Source organism: Argentina silus (genome assembly GCF_951799395.1).
Source record: "Argentina silus genome assembly, chromosome: 20".
Taxonomy (NCBI): Eukaryota; Metazoa; Chordata; class Actinopteri; order Argentiniformes; family Argentinidae; genus Argentina; species Argentina silus.
Genome location: NC_139674.1, coordinates 10,435,509 through 10,462,821, shown reverse-complemented (window position 1 = coordinate 10,462,821; position 27,313 = coordinate 10,435,509). Strand labels below are relative to the sequence as shown.

At 43.4% G+C, this 27,313-nt stretch overlaps 1 protein-coding gene across 3 annotated transcripts in view; it reads right to left on the bottom strand.

Annotated features, from left to right (window-relative positions):
• Positions 1-17,380: 17,380 nt before the first annotated feature.
• The window catches only part of tspan11 (tetraspanin 11), a 15,659-nt gene continuing 5,726 nt past the window's right edge, over positions 17,381-27,313 (bottom strand). For 2 of the 3 annotated variants that reach the window (XM_083692131.1, XM_083692129.1), the window contains 4 exons: positions 26,371-26,475; positions 25,462-25,620; positions 23,709-23,795; positions 17,381-19,493 (listed from right to left, as the gene is read on the bottom strand). In XM_083692131.1, the coding sequence (XP_083548257.1) occupies positions 19,434-19,493; positions 23,709-23,795; positions 25,462-25,620; positions 26,371-26,475 (411 nt within the window). In that variant the 3' untranslated portion in view covers positions 17,381-19,433. Of the gene's footprint in view, positions 19,494-21,894; positions 22,018-23,708; positions 23,796-25,461; positions 25,621-26,370; positions 26,476-27,313 lie in introns of all 3 variants that reach the window. The other variant, XM_083692130.1, reaches the window with a different exon arrangement.

Below are 27,313 nucleotides of genomic sequence, written 5' to 3'. Positions count from 1 at the left end.
GAATCACCAGAGGACCAAACTCTGACAGCTTTGTGTGTGTGTGTGTGTGTGTGTGTGTGTGTGTGTGTGTGTGTGTGCATGTGTGCACGTGTGTGTGTGTGTGTGCCTGACAGAACCAATCATTATGTAACATGAGACATAGATAGATGACTTCACAACATTTCCAGGACACAGAATTTAATCAGTGAACATCACTGGGTTCAGACTAAAATGGCTAGCTTCAAAGACGTATTGCAATATTTATGAAAGAGCAGATGATAATCAGAACTCACTGGGGTTTCATGTGGGAAACGCCAAAGGGCTTCCAATGTCATGCTGTACTGTATTTTACTGTTTGTTCAATACTAATGTACTGTCTTTCATAACCGTCCTTGTTTTCTGGAAAACATATTCATGTAAAAATGCTGTAGACCTAAAACAAGAATGCTAGCTCTTGACAGTACATACAGTACACACAATGCAGGCCTATGGAAACTGAAATGATGTGTTGTTTCTGTCCTATGATGCTGAAAGGCTGTATGAACCTGAAGTGCGTTGTACTGAAGACATATTGAAACTGAAATACTGCTGTTACTGTATGTTACAGTAGAGGATTATTTAAACTGAAATGCTGTTGTACTGCAGGCATACTGAAACAGTCGTACTCCGTATTGAAACTGAAATGCTGTTGTGTTAGACTGTACGCACATTCAACCTGTAATGCTCGAAGCGCAGTAGTAGTGTGAAACCTGGCACCTACATTGCTCTCCCTTGCATGGGAGCCCAATCCCAATCCCAACAGCAGCAGTAGCTGTAGCTGTAGCAGTAGCAGTTGTGTCAGTAATGAGGATGAATGTTGTCTCCTCGGCAGTGTCCCAGGCCCATTGATCACGGCCCTGTGAAGAGTGATGGGCCCGGCTGCTCCCAGAAAGCTGTTCACATGTTTTAATCCCATTCTAATCCATTCTAATTTGGTCCCTTATTGATATCCCCCTGCCGACCCCAAAGGCAGTGTGTGAATGCAACTTAGAACAAGTGGCCTTTAACCCCTATGGAGTGGCATTCATCATCCTGGAAAAGGGCAGATATAATTGGAAGACTGCGATGTTGTGAAAGTGCACATCGGATTTGTATTGCCTGTGTTTGGTGATGTGGCTCACTGATCAAGTCCATGCGAAAGTTATGCCAATAGGTGTATTAATGGTTACTCTGGACGGGCGGTTCAGAGATGAATGACTTGATTAACTTGTGTTATCGCATGATTAGCCCCGGTGTTACTCGCATAGATTGGATTGACCAATCCTGTGCCGCCAAACCCACAGTGGAGGCAAAAGGGGAGCTTGTTTCGATGTGATGGTGACTTCATCTTCTTTGCATAGATCTCCATTATCTATCCACACGTAGTGTGTGCACCACACACACACACACACAGGTCTTTTTTTGAAGTGGTGAGTGTGTGTGGGGATGGGGTACATATTTGATGAACCGTCTATACCCCTATCCCCCCTCTTTTCCTCTCCCTCTCCCTCCCTCCCTCTCTCTCTCCATGCCTCATAAATGTCATCTCACTCTGTCTGGGCATTAATCTCTATGAAGCCTGGGCCGAGTGACTCCAACACAAACGGGTTTGTTGGACTGCTCCCTGCTGAACTGGGGGTTGGCAGGAATGGAGGAAACAGAGGAGGGGGGAGGTAGAGGAGGTGAATGGGGGGATAGCACAGAGAGAAGGCAGTGGAGGGGTGGGGTGGGGGGGGGGGGGGTGTTGTCTGAGCCTATTTTTCAAGCAGAGGAGACTGCAGCAGCGGGGTCTCCAGTGGGAAAATATGAGGGGTATTATGGAGAGGGCTCTGGCCCTGCCATCAACGTCAATGAGACAGGAAACGCAGTGACGGGACACACAAAGGAGGGACTCAACCACAGAGTCAGAGAGAGAGAGAGAGACAGAGAGAGACATAGAGAGAGAGAGAGACAGAGAGACAGAGAGAGAGAGAGACAGAGAGACAGAGAGAGAGAGAGAGAGAGAGAGAGAAAGAGAAAGATAGGGAGACATGGGAGGGCAGGGAAGGAACGGAGAGGGAGCGATAAAGACACTTATCTGTCTAGACAGAAGAAAGGCAAAAGAGAGAGAGAGAGCACAGAGAGAAAGAGACAGACCACAATACAAAGAAATGGAGTGAGAGAAAAGAGAGAAAACGCATATCAAACTAGCACAGAGGAGGAGAGCGCGTGTGCCTCCACATGATAAGACACCAGTCGCGCTGCGCCGCGGCAAACAAAACCCCTCCGCCATCTGTGCCACAACACAACAAGCTGTCCGTCAGCCTCACACGACGTGCTGGTGACATCATCATCATCCCAGGGTCTATACCGACAACTGGCCCCCTGGTGGATGACATCATCAGCGTTGGCCGGCAGCGCAAGATGCCAAACGGTTAGCCCCCGTCGAGGAGGATTTGAGTAATATGGGATAGGATTCCACCTACTAATGGTTATTCAGGAGTGTGGGAGCCATGAGAGAGAGAGAGAGAGAGAGAGAGAGAGTGAGAGTGAGAGTGAGAGTGAGAGAGAGAGTGAGAGAGAGAGAGAGTGAGAGTGAGAGAGAGAGTGAGAGTGAGAGAGAGTGAGAGAGTGAGAGTGAGAGAGAGTGAGAGTGAGAGAGAGAGAGAGAGAGAGAGAGAGAGAGAGAGAGAGAGAGAGAGAGGGACCATGGCTAAAGGACTATGGAACCGATCCAGAGTCAGTAAGCTTCTTGGAGCATTTGGGGAGCTCTAGGCTGGGGACCGCTCCAGAATCGGATCTCTCTCCACCTCTCCATCTCTATCCCTCCTCTGGCTCCGAATGGCTTGGGAACAGCTGTGGGTCTGGAGTGTGACTTACACCTCACAACGGGGAAGTGCCAGTCTGCCAAGTATGACTGACATCTGACAAGGAGTGGTTGGATAGATTCTCATGGAAGGAGATTGACCTTTGACCTGGATATCAATAACAAACAGTGGGGCCTCTCCAATCCTACTCCCTAGACGCTTGTGTGGATCTGAAAGGATTGGATAGGTATAAGCAAAATGGCGGAGATTCAAGCTAGTCTATCAGAGGGCAGGAGGAACTACATTCATGCATATACTTCAAACCATCAAATCATTTATGCACAAGTGTATAGGGTGAGGGATCAATAGGTTGTTTCTGGGAAGGGCTGGGAACTAGATTGATCTCACTGGTTGGTGAAGATCAACAGTTATCGTTTTTTATGATGTTGTTCATGTTACATTTCGTAATATAATTTTTGCATGCCAATTATGTCGAATTCAACACTCAGTTTGTCTTAACATAAAAACGACGATACAGCTGTAGAGGCAAAAAACTCCCTGTCTATTTTTACTGACTCCTTTCTCTGAATGTGAGGCTCTCATTCATTCCCGCAGTATAATCTATTCATAAATGTGTGGATGATTGCTCTTCAACAGAATAGCCACGCTGTGACTATTCATCTACATTTAAATAAAAGGGTGGGGGGCAGCGTTTTATGAAGAAAAACTTCTCAAATTCAAAAGGTAAAGACGATGAAGAAGGAAAATATGCAACACCGTGTCCATGGCAACGGATGAATTATCCCAAGGACTGAAAGAGGGGGTCAACCCTGTGTGCTTCTTTGCGGTGGACGGGAAACGACGAAGGGGAGGGTATCTCAGAGATGACCTCACAATCGCAGTCAGGAAAAGCTGGCTAGCTCCAACTATGTGTCCTAGCAGGACCATCGCGGATAGTGAAGTGGATATAGGCTAAGTTCCTATAATGTGTTGTGTATCGGAAGAACCAGTGTTTCTCTCTCTTTCTCTCTCCCTGGGCAGGTATCCAAAGGGCTCTTGGAAAGCTTTGATGAAGTGCCCTGTCATGATGTCAGCCGTCTCTTGGTCTCGTTTTCACCTGGGACTGTTCTCACTCTAGCAAACTCCTGCCCGGATGGAAAGAAACTCACCCCTCCATCCTCTCCCCCCTCCGTCCCTCCCTCCCTCCCTCCATCTCTCCTTCCCCTCACTACTTTCGCTCTCCTCAGAAGTGATCTTGTACCTCAGTGAAAATAATAAGGGGGTCGATTTCCCAGGAGCCTTCACTCCAAAGACAGGTCTGGCCTGACCCCCATGTGCAGAGTCTTCTTCTCTTCTCTCTCTCTCTCTCTCTCTCTCTCTCTCTCTCTCTCTCTCTCTCTCTCTCTCTCTCTCTCTCACCGCCGTCTCCTCTCCTTCTCTCGCTCGCTGTCAGGACTTTAAAAAATGGCTCCGCACTAGCGACGGAGAAACAATTACTCATCTACAGGCTGTATAGACATTACACTGCTGCATTCCCCCAATCTAGAGGCATGTGTTTCCAATTAAACCGAGCATGGTAAAATTATCAGAGCTTAAATTGCATAATAAGCCCTCACAGGATACTACAGTGAGCATCTACATGTAGAATGACATATAGAATTAAAGGTGAGACACGGTGAGAAACACAACATGATGATGCATGTGGTTGCAGAGAACAGTAGGAGGTTTGGTAGAGTAATGGTGTCGTCTGAATAGATTTGCAGTAGCACATGTCTAGAAATGTGAAAAATGGATCAATGGCCTGGGTTAAGAATCCTACAAAAAGCTGTGGAGAATTGCGAGGGAGTTTGTTATGCTCTTGTGATGATTCTACCCTATTCTCTCCTTTTTTTTTTTTTTTTTCACAAGTGTTTTCCAAAGATCACACTGCACCATTTGGTCCACTGACGGTTCTGCTCACCAAATGGAGGCATGTTCATCTCGATTCAGACAAACACTTAAAAGGGATATTGGCCAGCTTTTGTTTGGAACCACACACTTAAATCCTCGTCTCCATGGTGATTGTTTTTTGGTGCCCACGTGAACTTGCCCCCTGCATCTGTCTCCCTATTCGTTCCTGCAACATTATTTATTAATAGTCGCTAATTATTATTTTTCATCTCTCAGGATGCCTTCTCTCGAATTGGAGTGTGAGGATGCCTAATTAAATTAGACTGACCGATCACAATACCATGGCCAGATCCCGATCAGTCTTGATATATTGGTCTTCTTTGTTGTCTGCAATGCACCTAACGTGAGTAAAACTAATCTGTCGTAAGACACCTTAATGCCTATTATCATCAGATGGCATGCCAAGTCCAAGGGTTTGGCACATGCCAAGTTGATGGGAGTGGATTTCTACAACGCCAGGGGTAAGACTGTCATTTAGACCACCGGGTCCATCTGCTGGACAATGCTGAATGTGCGGGTAGCAAGATCTCCGGTATATTCGCCCATATTGTTATTTCATATTTCCGAGTTGGCAACCCCTTCGCTTGATTACAATATCCTTTAAACTTAAACACTAATCTTTATCACCAACCATATAACGATGATACTTCTGGAGCACTTCCTTTCAATCTCACACTGCCAGACAGACAGACAGATAGACCCACACACACACGTACGCATACACACACACACACACACACACACACTTCCCTCCGTGAAGCAGTGAAGACGCCAGGAGTAATGTGAGGCATGTGTGTCAGAGACAGTCTAAACGCTGTGCTATGTAAGGCATGGATCCCATCCTGGCAGTGATACAGTGGTGTGTGTGTGTGTGTGTGTGTGTGTGTGCGCATGTGCGGGCGTGTGTGTGTGTGTGTGTGTGTGTGTGTGTGTGTGTGTGTGTGTATGTGTGTGTGTGTGTGTGTGTGTGTGTGTGTGTGTGTGTGTGTGTGTGTGTGTGTGTGTGTGTGCGTGTGTTTGTGTTCCGGGGCTGACGGTATGCATGTTTCAGAGTCAGCCAGAGTTCCCCACACACACATACACACTCCTCTTCCTGCGGACAGAAAAACCCTAAAACTTCCCTGCCACACAGGAGAGTGGCTCACCACTGTCTACTGGACTGTCTGCAGCCCTCCTCCACCACACTTCTAACTTTAACCTACTTTACAACTGAACTCAGATCGGCTTGTCCCATAACATCTCTAACCTTTACCCATTATAATCAACTGACAATACAGTCCCAGGGATCATTGTCCAGTGGTGAATTATGGGTATACAGTATGACGCCGTAGCGAGGCGTGTCACAAGGGAATCCTACCGAACATGGAAACATTTCTGACCTGAAGCCACAAAAAAGTATAAATCACACCAGTTAGTGAACATCTGCAGAGATGTTTTACAGATGTGAAACAACACTCCAAATACTGACCAAAGAGAACTCTAAATATCCAGAATCATGTTTGCATGAAGACCCTTCTGGACCTGGTGAATGTTTGAAAGGATATCCAGATGTACAGGTGACTAGAACCTTCTGGCCGATGCACACCTCAACACACTGACTAACACGTGCCCGGGCGAGAATGAAAATTAATGTTGACACGTCAAAACAAATCTGTTGAACTGTCCAGTGGTGAATTATGAGTATATGTCTCTATAATGGGGGATGTTGGAAGCGTGTGATAAGGGTGATTCTACCTAACATGGAAACATTCCTGACCTGAAGCTACAAATAATTATAAATCGAACCAGCTTTTTCAACATGGAATCTGCTGATATATTTTACAGATGTGAAACAATATTCCAATAACTAACACCAAAGAACCCTTGAAATATCCAGAACCATGTTTGCAGGAAAAAACATGATATATCAAGACCCTTCTGAACCAGATGTACAAAGATGTACAAAACTTTAAATCTGTATCAGAATGAGAACAATGTTTTGCTATCCAGGATCACATCGATCTGGCTAATTTCCCCTATACTACTTAAAATCAGCCAGATGAGTTGACCCTGATCATTCTGGTCCAGATGAATAGTTTTGAAATACTGGGCCCTGGAGACTAGAACCTTCTCATAGCTGCACACCTTAACGCACCGATTAACACACGCGAGAACGAACATGAATGTTGACACCTTAAGCACTTTGGGCATAAACAACATATCAGTCTCCCGCGACATACCAGACGTTGTTTAGGTTTTGGAACTTACAGTTAGCGGTCCGTACATTCAAAAATCATATTTATATTCTGGACGTGTACTGTAGAAGTATAAAGTATAAATAACTGGTGATTGGTATGGTGTGAAATTTCCAATTAAAATATAACTTTCATATGCATACCACATTCCTTGCTAAGCCAAGGGATGGAGAGTAATCCATATGCATATTTGACATGCTTTAGCAGCTATGGTTAATTACTGCTGACTATATGAGAAAGCTTTTAAGATAAAGTTCTATGGATATTTGAACTGGGTCGGCCATGTTGTTTATGAAGGAGACCCTCTGTTGGATATGCTAAGGCGTAGTAATACAAACTGGGCCCTGTTGTAATAGTTTGCAAATGCACCCTTCCTCTGCCTTGCTTTCTTGTTACTGTAGATCAGTGTTTTTTTTAAGCATTAAAAGATGTTAAGCTTTGTGTTTGAATCTTGCATATTTTAGCCAGAACCTCTTCTGCTGTTGTTTGAGTGAAAGACACTAGTATTTCAACGTTGCCACTGGATTCTCTCTGTATTTATATGTCTCTCTCTCGCTGTCTCTCTCTCATAAATCCATCAAACACATTTATCAATCTCACATATTCTTCCTCTCATTCTCTCCCTACTGTACCCCTTTTTGCTCTCGTTCTCTCTCTCTCTCTCTCTCTCTCTCTCACACACACACTCTCTCTTTGTAATTTCTCTCTCTTCTCTCTTCATTTTCCCCTCTCTCTTTTTCCCTCCTTCTCCACCCCTCCCATCTCCTTTCTGGGGTGTCCTCACACAAACACAAGGTGACAGCCTAATTTGTTTTAAATGGCACCCTCCTCCCTTTGTACTGGCTCAGAGAGCCAGTACAATACTTTGGAGACTGCATTGACAGAAGAGAGATGTTTTTAAAACACACACACACACACACACACACACACACACACACACACACACACACACATGCACACACGCACACACGCACGCACACACGTGTAAATGCACATTCACATTCTGAATGCGGAATACGATAAATCTGCATATCTGCAGTAAGTAACAAAAGAATGCATTATATCAGCAGTCTGCACAAAGTAAATGCATCCAGCAGCAAATGCAAACCAAATGTACGGACTCAATCCGTGCACCACCACCAAAACAGAGACACTGCCAAACCCAAAACAAATTACTCTATGACAACATCATCAGTACCTGCCAATTTCTGCCATGTTAAAGTTGATCGCTTATGATTAACTCTGACTACTCATGAAATTGCACGACAAAGTTGGCCGATTTCACTGTATTTGTATGACAAGACTTGTAGACCTCGCCCCGACCCTCGCTTAAAACAACACTCGCTGAAGAGATCCAGAGTGATGACATGAGCAAAACTGACATAAACCGAGGATAACACACATATGCTTCAACACCTCTTCTAACAAACAGAGTGTATCTCAAAGGACTACACTAACAGAGTCTGAGCGCCGAGCCAAACACAGTAAGCTAATGACCTATTCTTCACTTCTGTCTCCGCTGGAGCAAGAGTGGGGCAGGAAGTTCAGAAACAATGGCATTAGCTACTCACATCCAGGCATAAACAATTGGATCTCTTATTGAGTCTCAGGAGGTGTTGCATTTCCTTGCCACAGTTACAGGACATCACAAGGGCTCGCCTCCATTTCAGATGTCCATTTTAAACACTAGTGACATCGCATGAGATTCCCACTGGGTTCTGTTTCATCCGTTTCCCTTTTAAAACACAATTACAGGGACCGAACAGGAAGTAACAATCCATCATCGTGTGGTTGCGTAACCTTTAGACCACACCGGCCGATGTTTGCTGCACATCATCATCACCATCCTCATCATCATTATGAGATCTGGTTTTGAAATCTGTCTTGAAACACTTTGGAGTTGTTTCATCGAACTCAGTCTCCCATGGGCATGCCCACACAGGCTGATAACCAGACACACATACCAAGAAACCACAGAATCCTCCACTTGGGCATTGTTGACAAGTGTCTCAAGGTTTCCAGTCTGCAATTTATGTCCCTGTCCCTGTCCCCCACATTGGACCTCATGTAGCTAGGTGAAAATGGCAAGCCAGAAATGAGACTGATGGATGGACAGATAATGATGGCTCTGTGGTTGACAATGGAAAACAAAAAGATGGAGAGAAAGATATGTCTCGGGAGGAAAGGAAAGCAAGTATTGATCTTGAGAGTGAGAAAATAATGCAAACAAGGATAGAACCCCCCCCCCCCCCCCCCATGTGGATCTCATGTAGCTAAGTGAAAAGGACAAGCCTGAAATGTAGTCAGTCTAGGGTGTCTACAAGGTGTTTTGGGTGGCATGATGTCATAATGGATGACATCATAATGGGGTGCCAATGGGATAGAGTCTTGGTGGGTGAGTATTCTGGCAGAGACAGTTTAGTTGCAGAAAGACAGTGCATTGGTAAGTACACTCTCTCAAATTGACAGATACCTCTATATCATGAAGAGTATTTTCCAGCCAAAAACATCTATGATAGAATGTCTTCTTTGTCTATACAGTATACAGACTATTATTTAGTTCAAACAAACATTTACAAGTAGTTAATATGATATATAATTAATATGCATTCAGGTTAATCAAAGACACCTACTACCTGAAAGCATATAGTCTGCAGTCAAGGATTAACTCTACATTCTTTGAGGAATCCTCAACTTTTGACTACATAGGTAAGGCAACGATTTTGCTACTAGTTTGTGTTGGGTTGTCTTAAACAATTTCTAATGCACTAAAATACTGTAAGTATTGTAGATAACTGCAACTCTCAGTCTTATAGCCAATTATAGTCTACTGTCTTGTTGTATTTGTTTGTTTATTATAGTTTTCATGGTGCTGTAATGGCGACAGGGGGTGTAGATTAGACACTTGTTTGTAGCCTGCCATGGTTATAGTGGTTAACATGGTTAACATGTTTGGCATGACAACAGTTGGGAGTTGGCATGGCGACCAGGCTACTGACTGAGTGGTATGATTGGTCAGAACTGCAGTTTGATGTCACAGTTAGACATGATGTCATAATTGGGGTTGTCAATTCCGGAAGCTTTTGGTATTCTAGAAGGTCTGAGTGGGCTACTAGCAGTGGGGTTCACCAGTTACTACAGGGACATTGAAGAGGTTATGTGAGTAAGATATCTTTGCATGTTTGGTTGGCAGGGAATTTGATCATTCTTTATGATGAATATGTATTTTTCATCTCTCTGTTTATTGTATGGGTTTAAAATCAAATGTAATAGAATTTGGTGAACTTTACTTTGTTTAATGTTTATGCTGTATGTGGGTTATTATACTGTGTTATTCTACTGTAGCATTGTACACCTTTAGTAGCAACACACAGGTTTCCTTACATGCAAAAACCTCCTCTCCATACCAGTTATTATGGGGGACTGTAGCAATGTCAGTCTGGACGACTGGTGTGTTGGTGACCAGGTGGGCCTGCTACAGCACAAAGACAGCAGGCTGGAGAAAGCACGCGCACTGGTCATGAGGAAAGTGCCACTCAAGATCCAGCGATTTGTGAAACGTTTGACGAGGAATGGAGAGAAAGGGGGAGACAGGAGCTATGAGAGACTGGAGGAGGAGGAGGAGGAGAGAAAGATGGATGGAGAAAAAATGAAGATCGAGGTGACAAAGACACATCGGAGGACGGACGAGGAGCTCCCGAAAAGGGAGAGAGAAGAGAAAGAGTTAGAGGAGAGGAAGAGAAGAGGCAGAATGAGGGAGGAGGAGGAGAGGAGGGAATGTGAGGAGAGATGGGAGATAGAAAGAGAAGTGTTGATAAGGGAGGAAGTGAGTGATCGAGAGAGAGAGCTGGAGGAGGAGAGGAAGAGGATAGAGAAACTGATGACGATCAGGCAGAGAAAGAAGAGATATGCGATGGAGAGATTGGGACAGATGAATGTGGCGGGATGGCGAGACCGGAACAGGAAGGAGAAAGAAATCATGAAGGAGAAGCTGTGGGGGGAGGTAGAGGAAACAGTGGAGGGAACAAGAGAACACAGTCTTCAGGAGAGAAGGAGGAATGAAAAGAGAAGAGAAAAGGAAGAGAGGGAGGAGGGAGGTGAAAGGAGGGAAGAAAAGTATGTTGAATTGTTAATGGAACAAAACACTGAGAGGGAAATAAGAGAAAGGAAAAAGAGAAGAGTGACACAGAGAAGAAAGAAAGAAGAGATGCCGAGAAAGACTGAATTGGAGAAAATGAAAGATCTGGAAAGGAATAGAGAGAAGAGAGAAAGAGGGGAGGCAAGCTTGGAGGAGAGTTGGCAAAAGGTGAAGACGAAGTTTGAGAAGATGAAGGCAAAATTCAATCACATAACGAGAAAGGGAAGACAGAAAAAGGAGTGTGGGAGAAAGAGGGAGTTGGAGGAGAGGCAGCAGAGGGATGACAGAATAAGAAAGAGAAAGATGGAAGGGGACACAACGCAGGAGAAGAATAAGACAAGGACAGAAGATGAACAGAAAAAATGGGAGGAGAGGATAATGAAAGAGATGGAAGGAAAGCAAGAGAAGAGAGCGAGGAAGGTGGAGGGAGTGAAAGAGGAGGAAAACATAGATGAGAATGTTTTTCAAACAACTGCCCGTCGTGATCAAAGTATCAAAGGAAACCAAAACGTTGAGCGAAAGGATGACCAGAAGAGAGAGACACAGGGTGATGAGGAAAAGAGAGTGGCTCTGCAGACTGATGGATGGACAGATAATGATGGCTCCGTGGTTGACAATGGAAAACAAAAAGATGGAGAGAAAGATATGTCTGGGGAGGAAAGGAAAGCAAGTATTGATCTTGAGAGTGAGAGAATAATGCAAACGAGGACAGAAAAAGAGGGGGATGAGGAGAAGTGTGACGTCCAGAATGTTCGGGAGTCAGTCAAGAATGATGAAGAATGGACGGATGGTGAAGATAGAGCTAATGCTAAAGGCTTAGTTCAACCAAAATCTCCTAATTCTTTCATCTTTCTCTTACCTTGGAAGAAAGAAAGAAAGAAAGAAAGAAAAAAAGAAAGAAAAAAAGAAAGAAAGAAAGAAAAAGACAAAATGATGCATACCCTGTTACATAGTTAAGATGAAAAAACTGCAAAGGAGGAGAGGAGAGAATGAAACGAGAGAAAAAAGAAAAGACGGAGAAGGAAAGATGACCTTACAGGAAGTTGTTAACAAAGAGACAGGAAGTCTTCTCCAGCTCCAGCGACCACATCACACAGGTAAGAACAGGAGAAAGTAACACTCAAGTGGTAACACTTTGGTTAACTCACCAACTGCCAAAGAATTCCGGAACAGTGCCAAGTGTTTTATGTGGAATTGACCTCATGACAATACTTTGATTGGCTACAAATTCAAGCATCATAATTGATGCATTTTTGATGAATAAAGTCACGTTTGGCACTCTATAATATTGACAATTTGGGTGACTTTATTCACACTCTGCACAAAATGTGTTAATACAAAGTGGGATGCTTGGGAGGACCAGACGTCACCCCGTTGAAGTTGAGATTTGAAACGGGTCAAATTGTGGTCAGAGTAGGGTTAGGGTGAGATAAGGGTTAGGGTTAGGGTAAGGGTTAAGGTTTAGGGTAGGGTCGTCCCAACCACTATGGTGGATTTGATCTATTGCTCACTGGATAGTAGATTCATGAAATTGTAGATGATTGACTACAACAAACAATCACTTTTGCCCCCTCTCTGTATATTTCTCTTCTCTCTCTCTTCCTCTCTCAGATACGTGGCTGGAATGAAAGGCTTCTGTAGGTCCTAAACAGTCAGGAAAATCCAAAGGTAAGTGGACATACAGTACAGAGAAACCAGCTGAAAACTGACACTGAGAAATTCATCAATCACCTTATTGCAGTGCTCTTGTCTTTTTCAGATTCATCAAGTTGCTTGGCAGTGACAACTGGAACTGATGTTCAATTTCCATCTTTTCATACTCCTCTGTACTTATTTATACATTTCTTTATGCATACAAACAAATAAACAATGTTCTTTGCATTGTATGCACGTGTCAGTTGCTTTTGTGGGTCAGACTGCTGATTTGGGTACAGTTGATATGCACCTTAGACACACACACACACACTTCCTGGTTGTGGAGAAGTTGCAGAGTAATGTTTGGATGATGGTGTACAGTACCCAAATTAATAAGATTTGATGGTAATACAATCCTAATCCACTATCCACAGAACTAAAATCAGATTACCCTCCCTCCAACCATAACCTCCACTATCATGCAGGTAAAATAGGAGCAGTGGTTAGGGCCAGGGCATCATCCATCCACCCATCCACATCTGGCTTCTCTCAGTGTTAGCTGCATGGTCCTCCAGGGCTGACACATGGTTGTATGATGACAGTGATATTATGCTAGATTTACGCTAGCAGGAGGATCTGTGGCTTACGCTCTCCAGTGCTTGGGTTATCTAACACGCGATCTGCCCCCACCCGCCCCCTCCCCTTTCGCCTTTGATCCACTGAGAAATATGTCAAACATATTTACAGCCACGGATAATGAATTCCCAGAGCCAGGAGGAAAGCGCATTCTAAAGCACTGACCTAGTCCAGACCTGGTGGGGCTGAACTTCTCCAGAAATGGTGCTGATCGAGTCCAAGTCCAGTTCTGATCTCGGTCTGACTTTGTCCTGAGCCAGTTAAGACCCAGTCAACATTTGTCCAGACCTAGTCTGAACCCAGTCCGGGCCTGGTCCAGACCAAGCTAAGACCTGTTTAAGACAGTCCATATCTAGTATAGTCAGGATCTAGTCCAAATCTTGTTCAGAACCAGAACAGACTATGCCAGGTTTAGTCCTGACTCAGTCTTGACAAAGTCCACACCAGTTGTCGATGAACTGGAGTAGACTGTACATTTGCACACACATGAACCCGTTTTTTTGGGGGGGTTTTTAAGTGCTCATGGCACTTTATTGAACATCAACCGTATTCATTGACCAATAAACCATCCAGCATTTTCACACATATTGAATGCAGGTGTACTCTCTCAGAGTTAGACAAAGGTTGAGTCGTCAGGTGTCAGAATACATTTAATGTGAACTGAACTTAAGGCTATCCGACAATGGATATCCATAACATAATGATATAATTATGACATTGCCTTCGACACACAATGGGAAATCTATGGAACCCATATGTACTATTCTATAAAAAAAGAAAAGGTTCCTAGCAGCATATTAGATTAGATTCAACTTTATTGTCATTGTGCAGAGTACAAGTACAGAGACAACGAAATGCAGTTAGCGTCTAACCAGAAGTGCAAAAAAGCAGAAAACTGCAGTGTGACATTAGCAATGACAAAAAGAAAGATATCCAGAGATAGTAACTGTGTGTGTGTGTGTGTGGCAAGTTCACTGTTAACACAGAACCACCCAAGGAATGGACACAATGCCAGAATTTTTTTTTTATTGGAAGATCTGCAATCATATGATGAGACAGGATCACAAATCAGTTCAACACAAATTTTCTGTAACAGGTTTCTCTCTCTCTCTCGGTAACACAGACCCCAAATTAGTCATTAGTACACTTATAAGAAAATATATCAAAAGAAATAATACAATGTACAATACACTGGCTGTACACACAATGATGATTGTATAGTAGTAATGCTTTTCTAATGAGGATAACCATACCTGCAATCATATGAGACGGGATCACAAATCAGTTCAACACACCTTTTCTGCAACAGGTTTCTCTGAAAGGAGCATAAAGGAAAAATAAGACACATAGCCTGTCACACATATCTAACACAGTGGTCCTCTGGCTCAGTTGGTAGAGCATGGCGCTAACAACACTTAGGTTGTGGGTTTGATTCCTGCTGGAACCATATATACTGAAATGTATGCACTCACTGCAATTTAAGTCACTTTGGATAAAAGCGTCAGCTAAATGACATATGTAATACATTGCGAGGTAGCTTTCAGTTTCGACTGTGTATGAAAACGGTATCAATAAAGAGCTCATGGACCACTTTCCTTTCATCAACGCTTTAAAGCTTAAACTACATTTCCCATAACACGCGGCTGAGCAACGGCAACTATAGTGCGCAAAAATGAATACATTGTCATATAAAACCGTGAGTGCGGACAAATGTATCCACATAGCTCTAAAGTAAACAGCAACACTACTTAAGCCATAACATGTGTAAATTATTATAGTTTAACACAGAACTTGCTCTCCCTCGTAAGGACGTGCGGAGAGCTAACCTAGCCAGCTATGCTAGCATAGCAACACCGAATAACTTGGTAAATACCAACGGTAAAATCTCATGAATTATACATTTCATCACTTGTATACCCTCTTACTACGATGCTTATTGACATTACTCTTGTTTTCTTCTTATAAACACTTTATAGGTTAGTGTACAGGAGCACTTTACAACACGTACCTCTTTGTCTCTGTCGGAAACACAGACTGAGGGAGACCTGCGCTAAGATTACACCATACAGGAAAACAGGTGATGCACACTGAAATGTAGACCTTCTATTTTAATGAAAGCAAATAGTGTTTACGTTCTAAACATTTCAAATAGCTTCCCCAACCCCTACAGGGTAGTCTCTAATTAGTAAAATCAATTATAAGTAAAAATCAATTGTACAATTAAATGTTTGGCGATCATAACGATCTACTTCGATCCCCCTTCTGTCCAAACATGGAATAATCCTCTTTCGCGGGCTTCATCACTTGACAATATAACAGTGGTTAACCATTTCAATGACCAAAAAAAGGGTAACTTCAAGTTTTTACCCTACTGCGTGTGTGTGTGTGTGTGTGTGTGTGTGTGTGTGTGTGTGTGTGTGTGTGTGTGTGTGTGTGTGTGTGTGTGTGTGTGTGTGTGTGTGTGTGTTTTACATTTACAGTTATGGCATTTAGCAGACGCCTTTATCCAAAGCGACTTACAACAATGTGTGTGTGTGTGTGTGTGTGTGTGTGTGTGTGTGTGTGTTTGTCTGTGTTTGTCTGTGTGTGTGTGTGTGTGTGTGTGTGTGTGTGTGTGTGTGTGTGTGTGTGTGTGTGTGTGTGTGTGTGCGTGTGCGTGCGTGTGCGTGTGCGTGTGTGTGTGTAGTATGGTACTGTATGCGGGACTAGAGGGAGTGTATGGATATTTCAATATTATGTGCCAAAAGGTGAATGCTCCAATGTCAGCATGTGAGATATGAGGAGAGGAAGAGGGTGTGTGTGGGCGTGTGTGTGATGTGCAGGGGCCTCTCCACACATGGGAGTGGTGTATCTCCAGCTGCTTCCAATTCCCCCCCATGTGTCTCTCAGCATGGGGTGTGTACCGCACACTGTGTTTGTGTGTGTGTGTGTGTGTGTGCGTCATCTCTCTGGGGAATATGTGTGGATGTGAGGCCAATATGTGTGTGTGTGTGTGTGCAACCTCTCCTCTCCGTAGGGTGTGTGTGGTGTGCTGAGGAAATAGGAGCCATCCTTTTCTGGGTGATGAAGAGACATACTGACAGACCTTCAATCTGCTCTGGCCCGATTTGCTGGACTGTGTCCCAACACTCTTAACTGGCTTCCTCTCCTTCCCTGACTGACTGGTGGAAGCACTGGATAAACTGCCATCATACAGCACTCATTATCATGTTCTATTTGATCAGTCGGTGTGAAGGAAAACAGACGAGGGAAGGGAGCCATTCAAGACTGTTAGGACAGAGCCAAGTCATATGGAAATACCATCAACCTGTGGGGGAATCCGGGGTTGTGTTTGGGAGGGCCAAATATACTGAACGTTACAGATAGAAATGCAGAAATTCCATGATAGACTTAACATGATTCCTTACTCAACATGTCATAAAGGCATGTGCTGTACTGTACACAATACATTTATTTCTGGACATTCCAAAATGGTGTACTCCCCCCCCCCCCACCCTGACTAATTGGCAGCACTGGGTGTACACAACACTGGGTGCTGTATTGAATTGAGCTGTTGGAGAATAGAAAGAACACTTGGGACAGCAGCACACAAAATGGTGCATCAATACTGTCTTACATTGATGAAATGGGGTCTTGCTATCCATATGAATAGAACAAAGAAACTGTGCCCTATCAATAGAGATCGACTTTCCTGTGCGATATATTCATTTATTTAAGTACATTGTTCAGTTCTGTGAGAAAGAATCATGCATCAAGGTAAAGGTGGTAAGAACAAACACTGATTGATTCTCAATGAATGACGATTCTACGAAAAACCTGACAAATTCACAATAGAACAGGAAAACAAGATGCAGTGTGTCCACTACCTTCTCCACATGTTCCTTAGGAATACAAACATTTGCCTCCATCTAGTGGCTAAATATTATTATAACAACTCTCCACCACAATCAAAGGGTGCCACAAATTATGTCAATGACCACAACCTTCCACACTGTTTCAATAGACTAATATTTATTAGCATGTACAGTAAAGTATATAGACACCTTTTTACAACAACTTATGTTGTCATATTGTCTAGAAGAGTCAGTAGATACAGAACCTGCCAATGGTCACATTGGTCTAATTCTCTATGCATTTGTTCAAAACAATGTTTTTCATTCTTGGTTCCAGGGACCCAAAGGAGTGCACATTGTTTTCTCTCAACCCAGAGCGAACACACCTGATTCAGCTAATGATTGGCTTTAAGATGAGTTGATTGGTCGTGTTAATCCAGGACTGGAACCAAACTGTGCAACCCTGTGGCTTGAGGAACACTACTTATGTATGTGGTCTGTGTACTTACACAGCAGCCCTCTTCATTGTGTAAGGCATTCAGGCAAGAGTATATAAATATAGACGTTATTTTGAAGCATACAAGGTTGAGCATTCAAGGTTGATGGGCCATCGATGCATAGACCATAAAAAGACAAACAAACACCAAACTAGTATGATGCATTCATTACAATATGCAGAAAATAGTTTTTATCCAGTTAACCAGATTACCATTGAACATCATTAAATACCTACAATATAGTTAAACAATGACAAACTTTGATTATACAATATCAGTTGCCCCAGAGTGTCTGACTATCCAGTACAGTATGGCTCATATAGAAAAATACATTTACAATTGAAATGTCCATAATTTAACCTCTTGGAATAAAATAAATATGTACTGTGTCCTTCCTTAACAATGGCTAAAATCAATATATTTACATTTCCCTTCCAATGAAATGTTAAACGTTTTCTAAGCCAAGTCTGTCGGTGAAAACAAATTCCACCAACAGTGGTTGTGTGGCAATAAAATGATCTTGTATATCTTTTATTTTAAGCATATGTGGTCATTCCAAAATTGCTACTTAATCCCACAGGAGCATTTGACAGGAGTGATACTGCCATTAACCACTAGATGGCGAGTTCTCACCACATCTCTTACACCAGTCAATTCCTTTTAAATCCTTGAGAGAGGGGATAGCAAGTTACATCTCAGAAAGAGGGATAGAGAAGAGAATTGGGACGCAGGAAAAAATGCACTAGTCATTTTGGAATGTCTCTCTACAACAAGTCAACAGCTACAGTACATGAGTGACTTAATAAATCAGTGGTATTTAGTCATTTAAGAACTGGTGATTGCATCATCCTCAGTCATATACTGATCTACATTAGCAGCACACATATGAAATATAGAGCAGATTTCCAAAGGCAAAATTTGTCAAACTCAGGAAACGACACCAATATTCGTTCTCTTAACAAATATTTTAAGAGCAACGTTACACTATCTAGAGCTATATTCTCGTTCCAAGATTATCTCATATCAAGATCTGCTGTCTATGCATATATGCTATACCTACATCAAATATATATCAATATATGTGGAACTTAAACCAACAGGACACATATACTGTATATTGTGGATTGTTCCCTATTTCTGTTTGATTGGAGAAAGACTTGTAATTACTATTTTGTGATGTAGATAAAATATTGATGATGAAGGGGCCGTTTGTGGATTTGACTTTGTATTAACATCAAGTGGAGTATCAAACAAATCAATTGCTATAAGTTCTATGTCTGAGGCACATTACGGTCCGCATCAGTGACACATTGGATATCGTAAAGCATTCACCCTTCAGTAACACCATGCATGTGTACACCATGCCCTTGACTGACTGTCACTCAACCACTTCACTTTGAATTCCAGTTGTGTTGTGGGGAGTACGGACCACTGGAAGATGTGACATATCTTAGTGACAAACGGAATTGAAAAAAAAAAAAAGACCAAGAGCACCTTCATTTGCCTGTGCCATCGAGCGGCACAGGAAGTCGGGCAGTGTGCATGCATCCAAGCCAATGCAGGGGTTCAGGAGGAGCCAATCAGGTTCGGGTTGTCAGGCCAGAGTTCAGGGGTTCAGAGGTCAGGGATCAAGGCTACTGTTGTATGTGTTCAGCAGTTTACAGTAGGTGATGCAGCAGGCACAGTTGCTTCACCATCAGGTTGGGCTGGTGTTGGTGTCCTCGTGTTCAGTAAGGGTCCATCTTGATCCGTCTGTACAGGCAGCATGTGAACACCATCCCACAGATCTAAAATGGACACGCACACACGCACACACACACACACGCACACGCACACAGACACACACACACACACACACGCACACACACACACACACACACACACACACACACACACAAGGGCAAAGGTCAGTCACCATGGCAGCATAGTGGAAGCTTGATTGCCGTGGCTGTGAAATGAGGGTGGGTTAGGAGTGAAAGGAGGGGGCAGCATTGTGTGGTTACTATAGGAACCGCGGAGTTGAGCAGCCATTGCAGCAGCGGTGTTACTGGGTCATTGCATGTTTGTGTGTGTGTGTGTGTGTGTGTGTGTGTGTGTGTGTGTGTGTGTGTGTGTGTGTGTGTGTGTGTGTGTGTGTGTGTGTGTTTCTAGGGATAGACAAAAGCCAGTTCTGGGTGTTACTACTCCCACTATGGCTGTTGGTGGACATGCTGTAGATAATCAGTGCACAAACAAACATTTGTTTCGCCATTTCCATTTTTCAAAGAGCGTTTCCTTCTGAGGCACTGCCAACAAACTCAAAGCCCTAATCAAAACTAATCCACAAACATGATCACATGATAACATTGTGAGAAAAATAAGAATGAAATATAAGGATTAGATTCAAATTGTACAAAGGAAAATAATAATGCCAATATGTCGCACAAAATGTTGCAAAGGAAACACTGCTAGAGCACTTGAAAGGAGAGTTCACACAAATTACAAATTGAACTAATTTTACAAACACCATGAAATGAGTCTATGGGCCTGGGTAGGCAACCCAGGAATGGGACATGTTTAGCATTCGCGGTGAATGTAAAGCAATGAGCATGGTGCGACCCGTGAAAGAAACACTGCCGTTATTCAAATAAAGGTAAGGGGGTTTCCTTTTCCATAAGGTCATTTTTTTCAAATGTTATCAACCTGTAAATATTTTCTCTATACAATTCTGATAAAAGAAAAGGTTAAAAAAAAAATAGTGATAAAACCTCTTAAACCCCATAATTTGTGAAAATGTAATAAAGTACAGCACATTTCTAGGGGCTGAATAAGCAAGAATGGTGTCAAAGCCCTATTTTGGTGATTTCTGTCATCAAATTTACAATATTGATGAATATTTGAGAGGGCATACTGTAGGCCACATTTCAAAGGAAAGCGGAAGATATGCATTTCTTTGTGATACAAAAGTTTAAGAAAAGTCAATTCAAAAACTCAGCTCGCCGAAAGACAGTTTTTTAACATTTAAATTCCAATCAATACTTTGTGGGTTCTAAAAGCCATTTTCAATCCAATAAAAAAAAAGCAATTTTCAGCCAAGCGGAGAAGCGGCTGAGGGAGCTTAGCTAGGTGTTCATTTGGACGAAGAGGCCAACATATGGAATGACGGGGATTACAAATAAGAAAGAAAACAAACTAAGAGGAATAAGCTTTCACAAGCACCGAAACACACACGCGCACGCGCACACGCACGCGCACACACAGACCTCCCACATAGATGCACCGCTCACACCTTTCAAGCAACCATCATCTTGATTACAGTAACGTTCTGGCTGTTTGATTGGATTGAGATGAGACACTGACTGTGTGTGTATGTGTGTGTGTGTGTGTGTGTGTGTGTGTGTGTGTGTGTGTGCGTGTGTGTGTGTGTGTGTGTGTGTGTGTGTGTGTGTGTGTGTGACAAACAGATGACAAACAGAGGGAGGCTCAGATTCAATCAGCGGGCTCCCCTTAGTCTTCTAATGAGTTCCTGCTCATTAGTTTTCGTTTTTGAAATCATCGAGCAGATCAGACACCAATAATATGGTGATGAAACTGACACGATCGGGACCTGAAAACAAGGCCCTTTGTGACGTGTGCCACAAAATCTCTAATTAAGTCAATAAGAACAGAGTAGCAGCAATACAGAATGAGTAAAACACTTTGGAGTGCCAATGTTTATTTGCACACCCAGTTTCAGATGATGAGAGGCTTATTTCTTGCGCAGCAGAACCAGCCAAAGGGGGATAATCTGGAGACATACACCCGTTGCTCCCTTTTGATGTGCGTGAAGCTACTGTTATGGTGTGCACTGCATGTATCCCACAAGTACTTGAGCTTTCCTTCTTCTGTCCATGACATCTTTGAATTGTAAATAATGTTATCAAGCCATTTTCAGCCATGCCAGGGGTCAACATGCATACAACTGCAGTGTGGCCATCAGCGGTAACCAGAATGAAGCGTGTACTGTAAGCCAGGCATAAGGGCATGCATGACCCTGTATTAACACCTCACACACACACACACACACACATTACCACATATGACAACACAGAGATGCAAAAACACACACAAACACATATACAGTACACATAAATACACAGACACAATCATAAACATACAGCGCCACACACAAACACAATCACAACACGTCTTCCCACAATGCCCTCCAACCTTGTCCCAGTCCCAGCTGAGCAGGACCACACAGAGGCTAGCCAATCACATGGTAGAGAAGTCCGCTTCCTCTTCTTTATAGAGCAGATAGATAAAGCAGGCCGTCAAGACTGCCCCGGCCAGCTGGTATGACACACACCAAACACAGCGCATTACACAGAGGGGTTAGTGTGGACACATCGGACAGGGGGGACAAGTTGAGAGAGGGCCAAGACTAAGGTGACATACATTTAACATAGACGCAGACAAAGAAAAAACCCAAGACACACAGAGATACAGTCATTCACCGATATCAAGACAGAGAAAACATGACATGTAACAGTGTACAGTGACGTCAAATCTAATTATTTTCTCAGGCTAAAAGCTCTTAATAGCTGGTCTAGTAAGGAGATATGAAAAAGGACATGTATATAGTCTGGGGACCACTGCCACATATCAAGGACATATTTAATAGATAAATAGGCTACATTTCTACATCCTATTTTACACATTGTCCTCTTTCCTGTGTAGCCTACATTTTAAGTATGTTTGATAATGTCAGGTCATTTGAGAATAGCAACGTATCCTTTCTAGGGGGTTTGAAGCTAATGAAACACTTGTGTTTGATCAAATGTCCACGTCTCCGGTCTCCAAGTGGTAGGATCACATGGCCCTCATGGGGAATACCATTAGCGAGCTAAGGAACTGGAGGCACTGGTTTGACAGAGTAGCCGACATGGAACCATTTTGCTAATTGCCATCTTAGATCTAATGAAGAGCAACAGTCAGGGGAAGATTGATGTAGAAGTTTAACCCTTAACCCTCTCCATTACGGCAATGAAAAAACAGAACATCACTGAACAGCAACAAAGCAATCATCCACAACAGCAAGCTTGACGAAAAGCACGATCTATGAAGTGTACAGGCCAAACCGTGAAGCTTTTAGAACTTAGGGGGAGGTCAGGTAATCAATCCATGTTTGGGACGACTCCAGTTCCTCTGCAGTTTATTTACAGAGATCAGATCGATACCCACTCGAGAGCAGACGCCCATTACAGAATTATGACAGAGCATGCTGGGAAATAAGAGAGGTAGAGCACTTTCTGGGTTCCAGGTCTTAAGAGCTTCAGGCGGTCCATGGCACCGGAAAATCAAATAAGAGGACCTGAATGGGATCAGATACCGACTGAGAGGTTTCCATGGAGAGAGAAATTTAGTCAATTTAGGAGTTGTCTGACCCGCAACAGCAGCGTCTGCACATCATTTAGGTAATAGAAAGATAAAAGTCCCTGTCCCTGTGGTTTTTTAAAGCCTTTTCAGGCAGTGTTGGCCAGAAGGATGAAAGGAGAAAATCGGTGTTCCCGTTGATTCATGTGGATATTTTCGAGACTGATTTGAAAATCCTTTTATCTTCTTCTAAAAAGAACTGTCTCATTAACAGGAGCTAGACAAGGATGCCCAGTCTCGCTGTTCACAATTATTAGCTCTCAAATACTAACTCTTGCTGTTTCTATCCATCAAAACACCAGCATCAAGCTTACAATTCACCAGTTACCAACATCCACATAAACAGTGTATCCACAGCAAACAGTATCCATATAACCATGACATCCACAGTATATCAATGATACAGGCTAGATCGTACATATCCCAGGGTATCCATAAATGACTAAAGAACATAACATTGGATGAATTGATCTGTGCTGAGGTGTTACGACCATAGAAATAGATTGAACTCATTCTATTTCTATGGTTATTACGGTACCTTCATGTATAATAATGTATTACATCATCATATGGGGTTAATAATGAAAGGACATGGATTGGGGCCCTACCTGTAGACAGGCCACTCCTATCCCCACAGCACCGATGATAAGCAGGTGGTCTGCCAGGAACTGCTCCAGCTTAGTGATGCAGCCACCCTAAATATCAAAGGTTAGAGGTCAAATCAGTTAGAGGTCACGCACGCACACACACACACACACACACACACACCATCATTTCCTACAGTGCATTTAACCTGCTTTCTCATGTCTCTAAAAACACTGCATCAAAACCAAACAAAAACCAGCCTTGGTGAATGTGTCTGTATGACAGAGTTTGTGTTGAGGAGCATCACTGAGATGATCAATCTGAAGTCAGATGAAGGGCTCGAGCAGCCTGAGGGGAGAGAACAGTGTGTGATCCATTAGACCCCTCTCAGGTCGCAGTTTCATACACGCACACGCACACACGCATACACGCGCGCGCGCGCGCGCGCACGCAAATTGTAGTAAGAAGGCCTTAAAGAAGATACATAGGGTGTGTGTGGACTCTGTCACACACGTAGCCTCTATGTGCTGGATGCGGTCCCCTCCATTCATGCTGTGTGTCACCGTGTGTCACCCGAGAGCATTGACTCAGTGCACCGTTGGGGGCTATGGAGAGAGACACAGGCTGTGTTCCAAAATGCATTCTTGCACTCTTATCTAGAGTACCAATACGCTCTAGACAGAGTGCGAGAACGCATTTTGGAACACAGCCAGAGTTTACGGAACACATTTTTTAAACCCATTCAACGGGAAGCTGTAAAGCTTTTTTCCCCTGACACTTTGGTGAGTGTGGGGGTGTGTTAGAAAGCTGTCAGCCAACTTTACTCCCTGCATGTAGGTGCCATCCATCGCCACAGGGCTGGGATGCTGAGCTTCTTTCTGAAGGGATTGGCTTTCGGTTCCCTCCTCTGAACTGGGTGACAAGCGAGGTGATAAGGGTGCTGGAAACTGAAAGGGGTTTGACGCCAAAACAAAACCAGAAAAAGACTTCTCATGCGCGTCACAGATAAAAGCTGAGACACCTCAAATCTTTTATTCATTTTCCAGGGAGCTTATATACTATCAAAACCCAGTGATAACAGAGAGCCTGTCAAAATGAGGGAACTGTTTTTCTTGCGACTTCTTTCTTTTAATCCAGAGTGTTCAACCATCTTGTTTTAGTTATATAAATTCAATAACAATAATATCCATTAAAAAATGATGATGCACTAAGCATAACCCCATAAAACAGCTTGGCCTCAAAAGGATTTATTCCCTGTTTTAATACATTTATATTCAAACGTTTGTTCTGAGAAGATCCATACAGCACAGTGTGATCCAACTTTGATCCATTAGAAATGACTTAATGAAACTGCCAACAGATTTAGACCTGAAATAATGATACGCTGTGCCAAGGCATTGGCAGTATGTGCAATGCAGTACACTTGCATGTCTGCACTGTGTAGCTCTGATCTGCAAATCACATTTTCTCTTTAGGGATCAGGTAAGGGACCAATTCAATCATTCATTCACTCTTGATCAATAAATGTGTTTGTTTGTTCATCTGTCAATCAATCCATCCATCCATCCATCCATCCATCCATCCATCCATCCATCCCAAATAAGTTACTCTGAATTGTGTCAGTGGCTCAGTAAAAGATAGTGGTGTCACTGCAGTGGAGGCTAGTGGAGGGTGAAATCGGAGGATGGGCTCACTGCAATGGAATGAAATGCATGGAATGAAATGCATTACAATGAGCCTGTCCTCCGATTTCTACCTCCACACAAATACACACACCTCCACCTTGTAGATGTTGGAGGGGTGGTCTCTGCGGCCGCAGTGGGCCGTGATGCTCTTGCAGCAGCTGTCCGGGACCACCCTGCGCTGGGACTCAGGTGATGTCATGTACACGCTGTGCTGCCAGTCATAGGAGTTGTTGCTGCCACAGCACTTGAACTAGAAAACAATCAAATAATGACACTTCCTGGAAACAACAACACAATACAATACTTTTGTTTATGATTTCTTTGCTTTGGCACCACTCTTAGTTCCTTTTTCCCCTTGACGGGTGTCTTGTGTTTGTATTTGCCCAGAGCAAATAAATACCTGTATAATAGTTGAATTGTGGCCTGTTGTTGTTTAATTCCTACAATAAGTTCGGTGTACTACCTTTTGTTGCGAGTCCTCTACAGCCCCTAGACGTAGATGAGTTTTCATCTAGAGTCGTAACAATGACGTTATGTTCGCAAACTACAAACCTAATATTGAAAATAACTCATCTGGGGACGCTCAGTGGCGTAGCACACGAAGGCGAGTCTTCGCAAGGTCCCTGGTTCGATTCCGGCCATTGACATATCCTGCATGTCATCCCTCCTCTCTCACCCATCCTTCCTGTCAATCTCTACTACCTCTATCCCAATAAAGCAGAAATGCCCTAAAAATATATATACATTTTTTTTTTTTTTTTTAAAAGAACACATCTCAGTCATGAACAAATAGGTTTTCCCAAAAAGCTGTAAGTTTGTGCTTAGCTTACTCCTTTGACATCCTGCATCATACTATATCATGACAAGTGTATAGTATGTGCTATGGGGCTTTAGGGGTTGAGTGCACCTGTTTCTACTGCGTATGAAGGTGTTTAGCAATTGTAACTGACATGACCTCATTCTATGTCTGGTAGATGATGTAGGGAGATGTAGTCCTTACATCCTGCTGTAGTCTGTCCACGGCCAGTGTGATGTCCTCCTTCCCAGGCTGGGCGTAGTTCTCTGTCATCGTTTGGTTTAGGTCCTGCTTCAACTCCTCACTCAGCTAGAGAGGGTGATAGGGAGTGAGGGAGAGAGAGAGAGAGAGAGAGTCAGAGAGAGAGAGAGAAAGACAGTGAAATGAGTGGGTGTGGAAGAGGGAGAGAGAGAATAAGAGCAAGAGGTGTTTGCATGGGAGGATGAAGGGGAGAAAGAGAAAGAGAGACAGAGGTGAATGAGTGGGAGTATGAGAGAGTGAGAGAGAGCACACTTCTGTGAGTGCGATTGAGAGAGAGTGTAGCACACACATAAGCGAGACGCTGTGAAAGATGTGTGTGAGTGGGGAGCCCAGCGTGTGTGAGGGCCCTTATCTTTCAATTGATCTTATCCTGAACTCAACTCCATTTCCCTCAGACTTAACGAGCGCAAACAATTGTTTTGCTCTTTTCAGAATAAGCTGAGTGACAGACAGATGCGTGTGAGATGAGGTCATACTTCTGTGGGGGCTCTGGGTTGAGCCCTGTAGATATATGGCCTATCCACAGGTGTCAATCACAGCAGGTGCGTCCCGATCGTCTCTCCTCTGTTCCTCCCCTCCTCGCTGTCCTCGCCTCCTTCTCAAAGCGCATTGTAGGAGAAGATCACAAGGTCACAATCGCCCTGAGATGTTCTCATCGAGTGCGCTTCGAGAGGGAAGTGAGAGCACAGGAAGAAAAGGAACGGAGGAAAGACTGTTGGGGCAAACAAGTAAAGGGGAGGGAAGAAGGGCATGTTCAGGGGAACCGGGAGGGGAGCAGAGTGTGTGTGTGTGGGGGGGGGGGGGGGGGGGGGGATGGGTGTGTAAGGGGAAAGCTCGGAGAATGGAGGGATGTAAAAGGAAGAATCTAAATGGAAGCTGGAAAGTT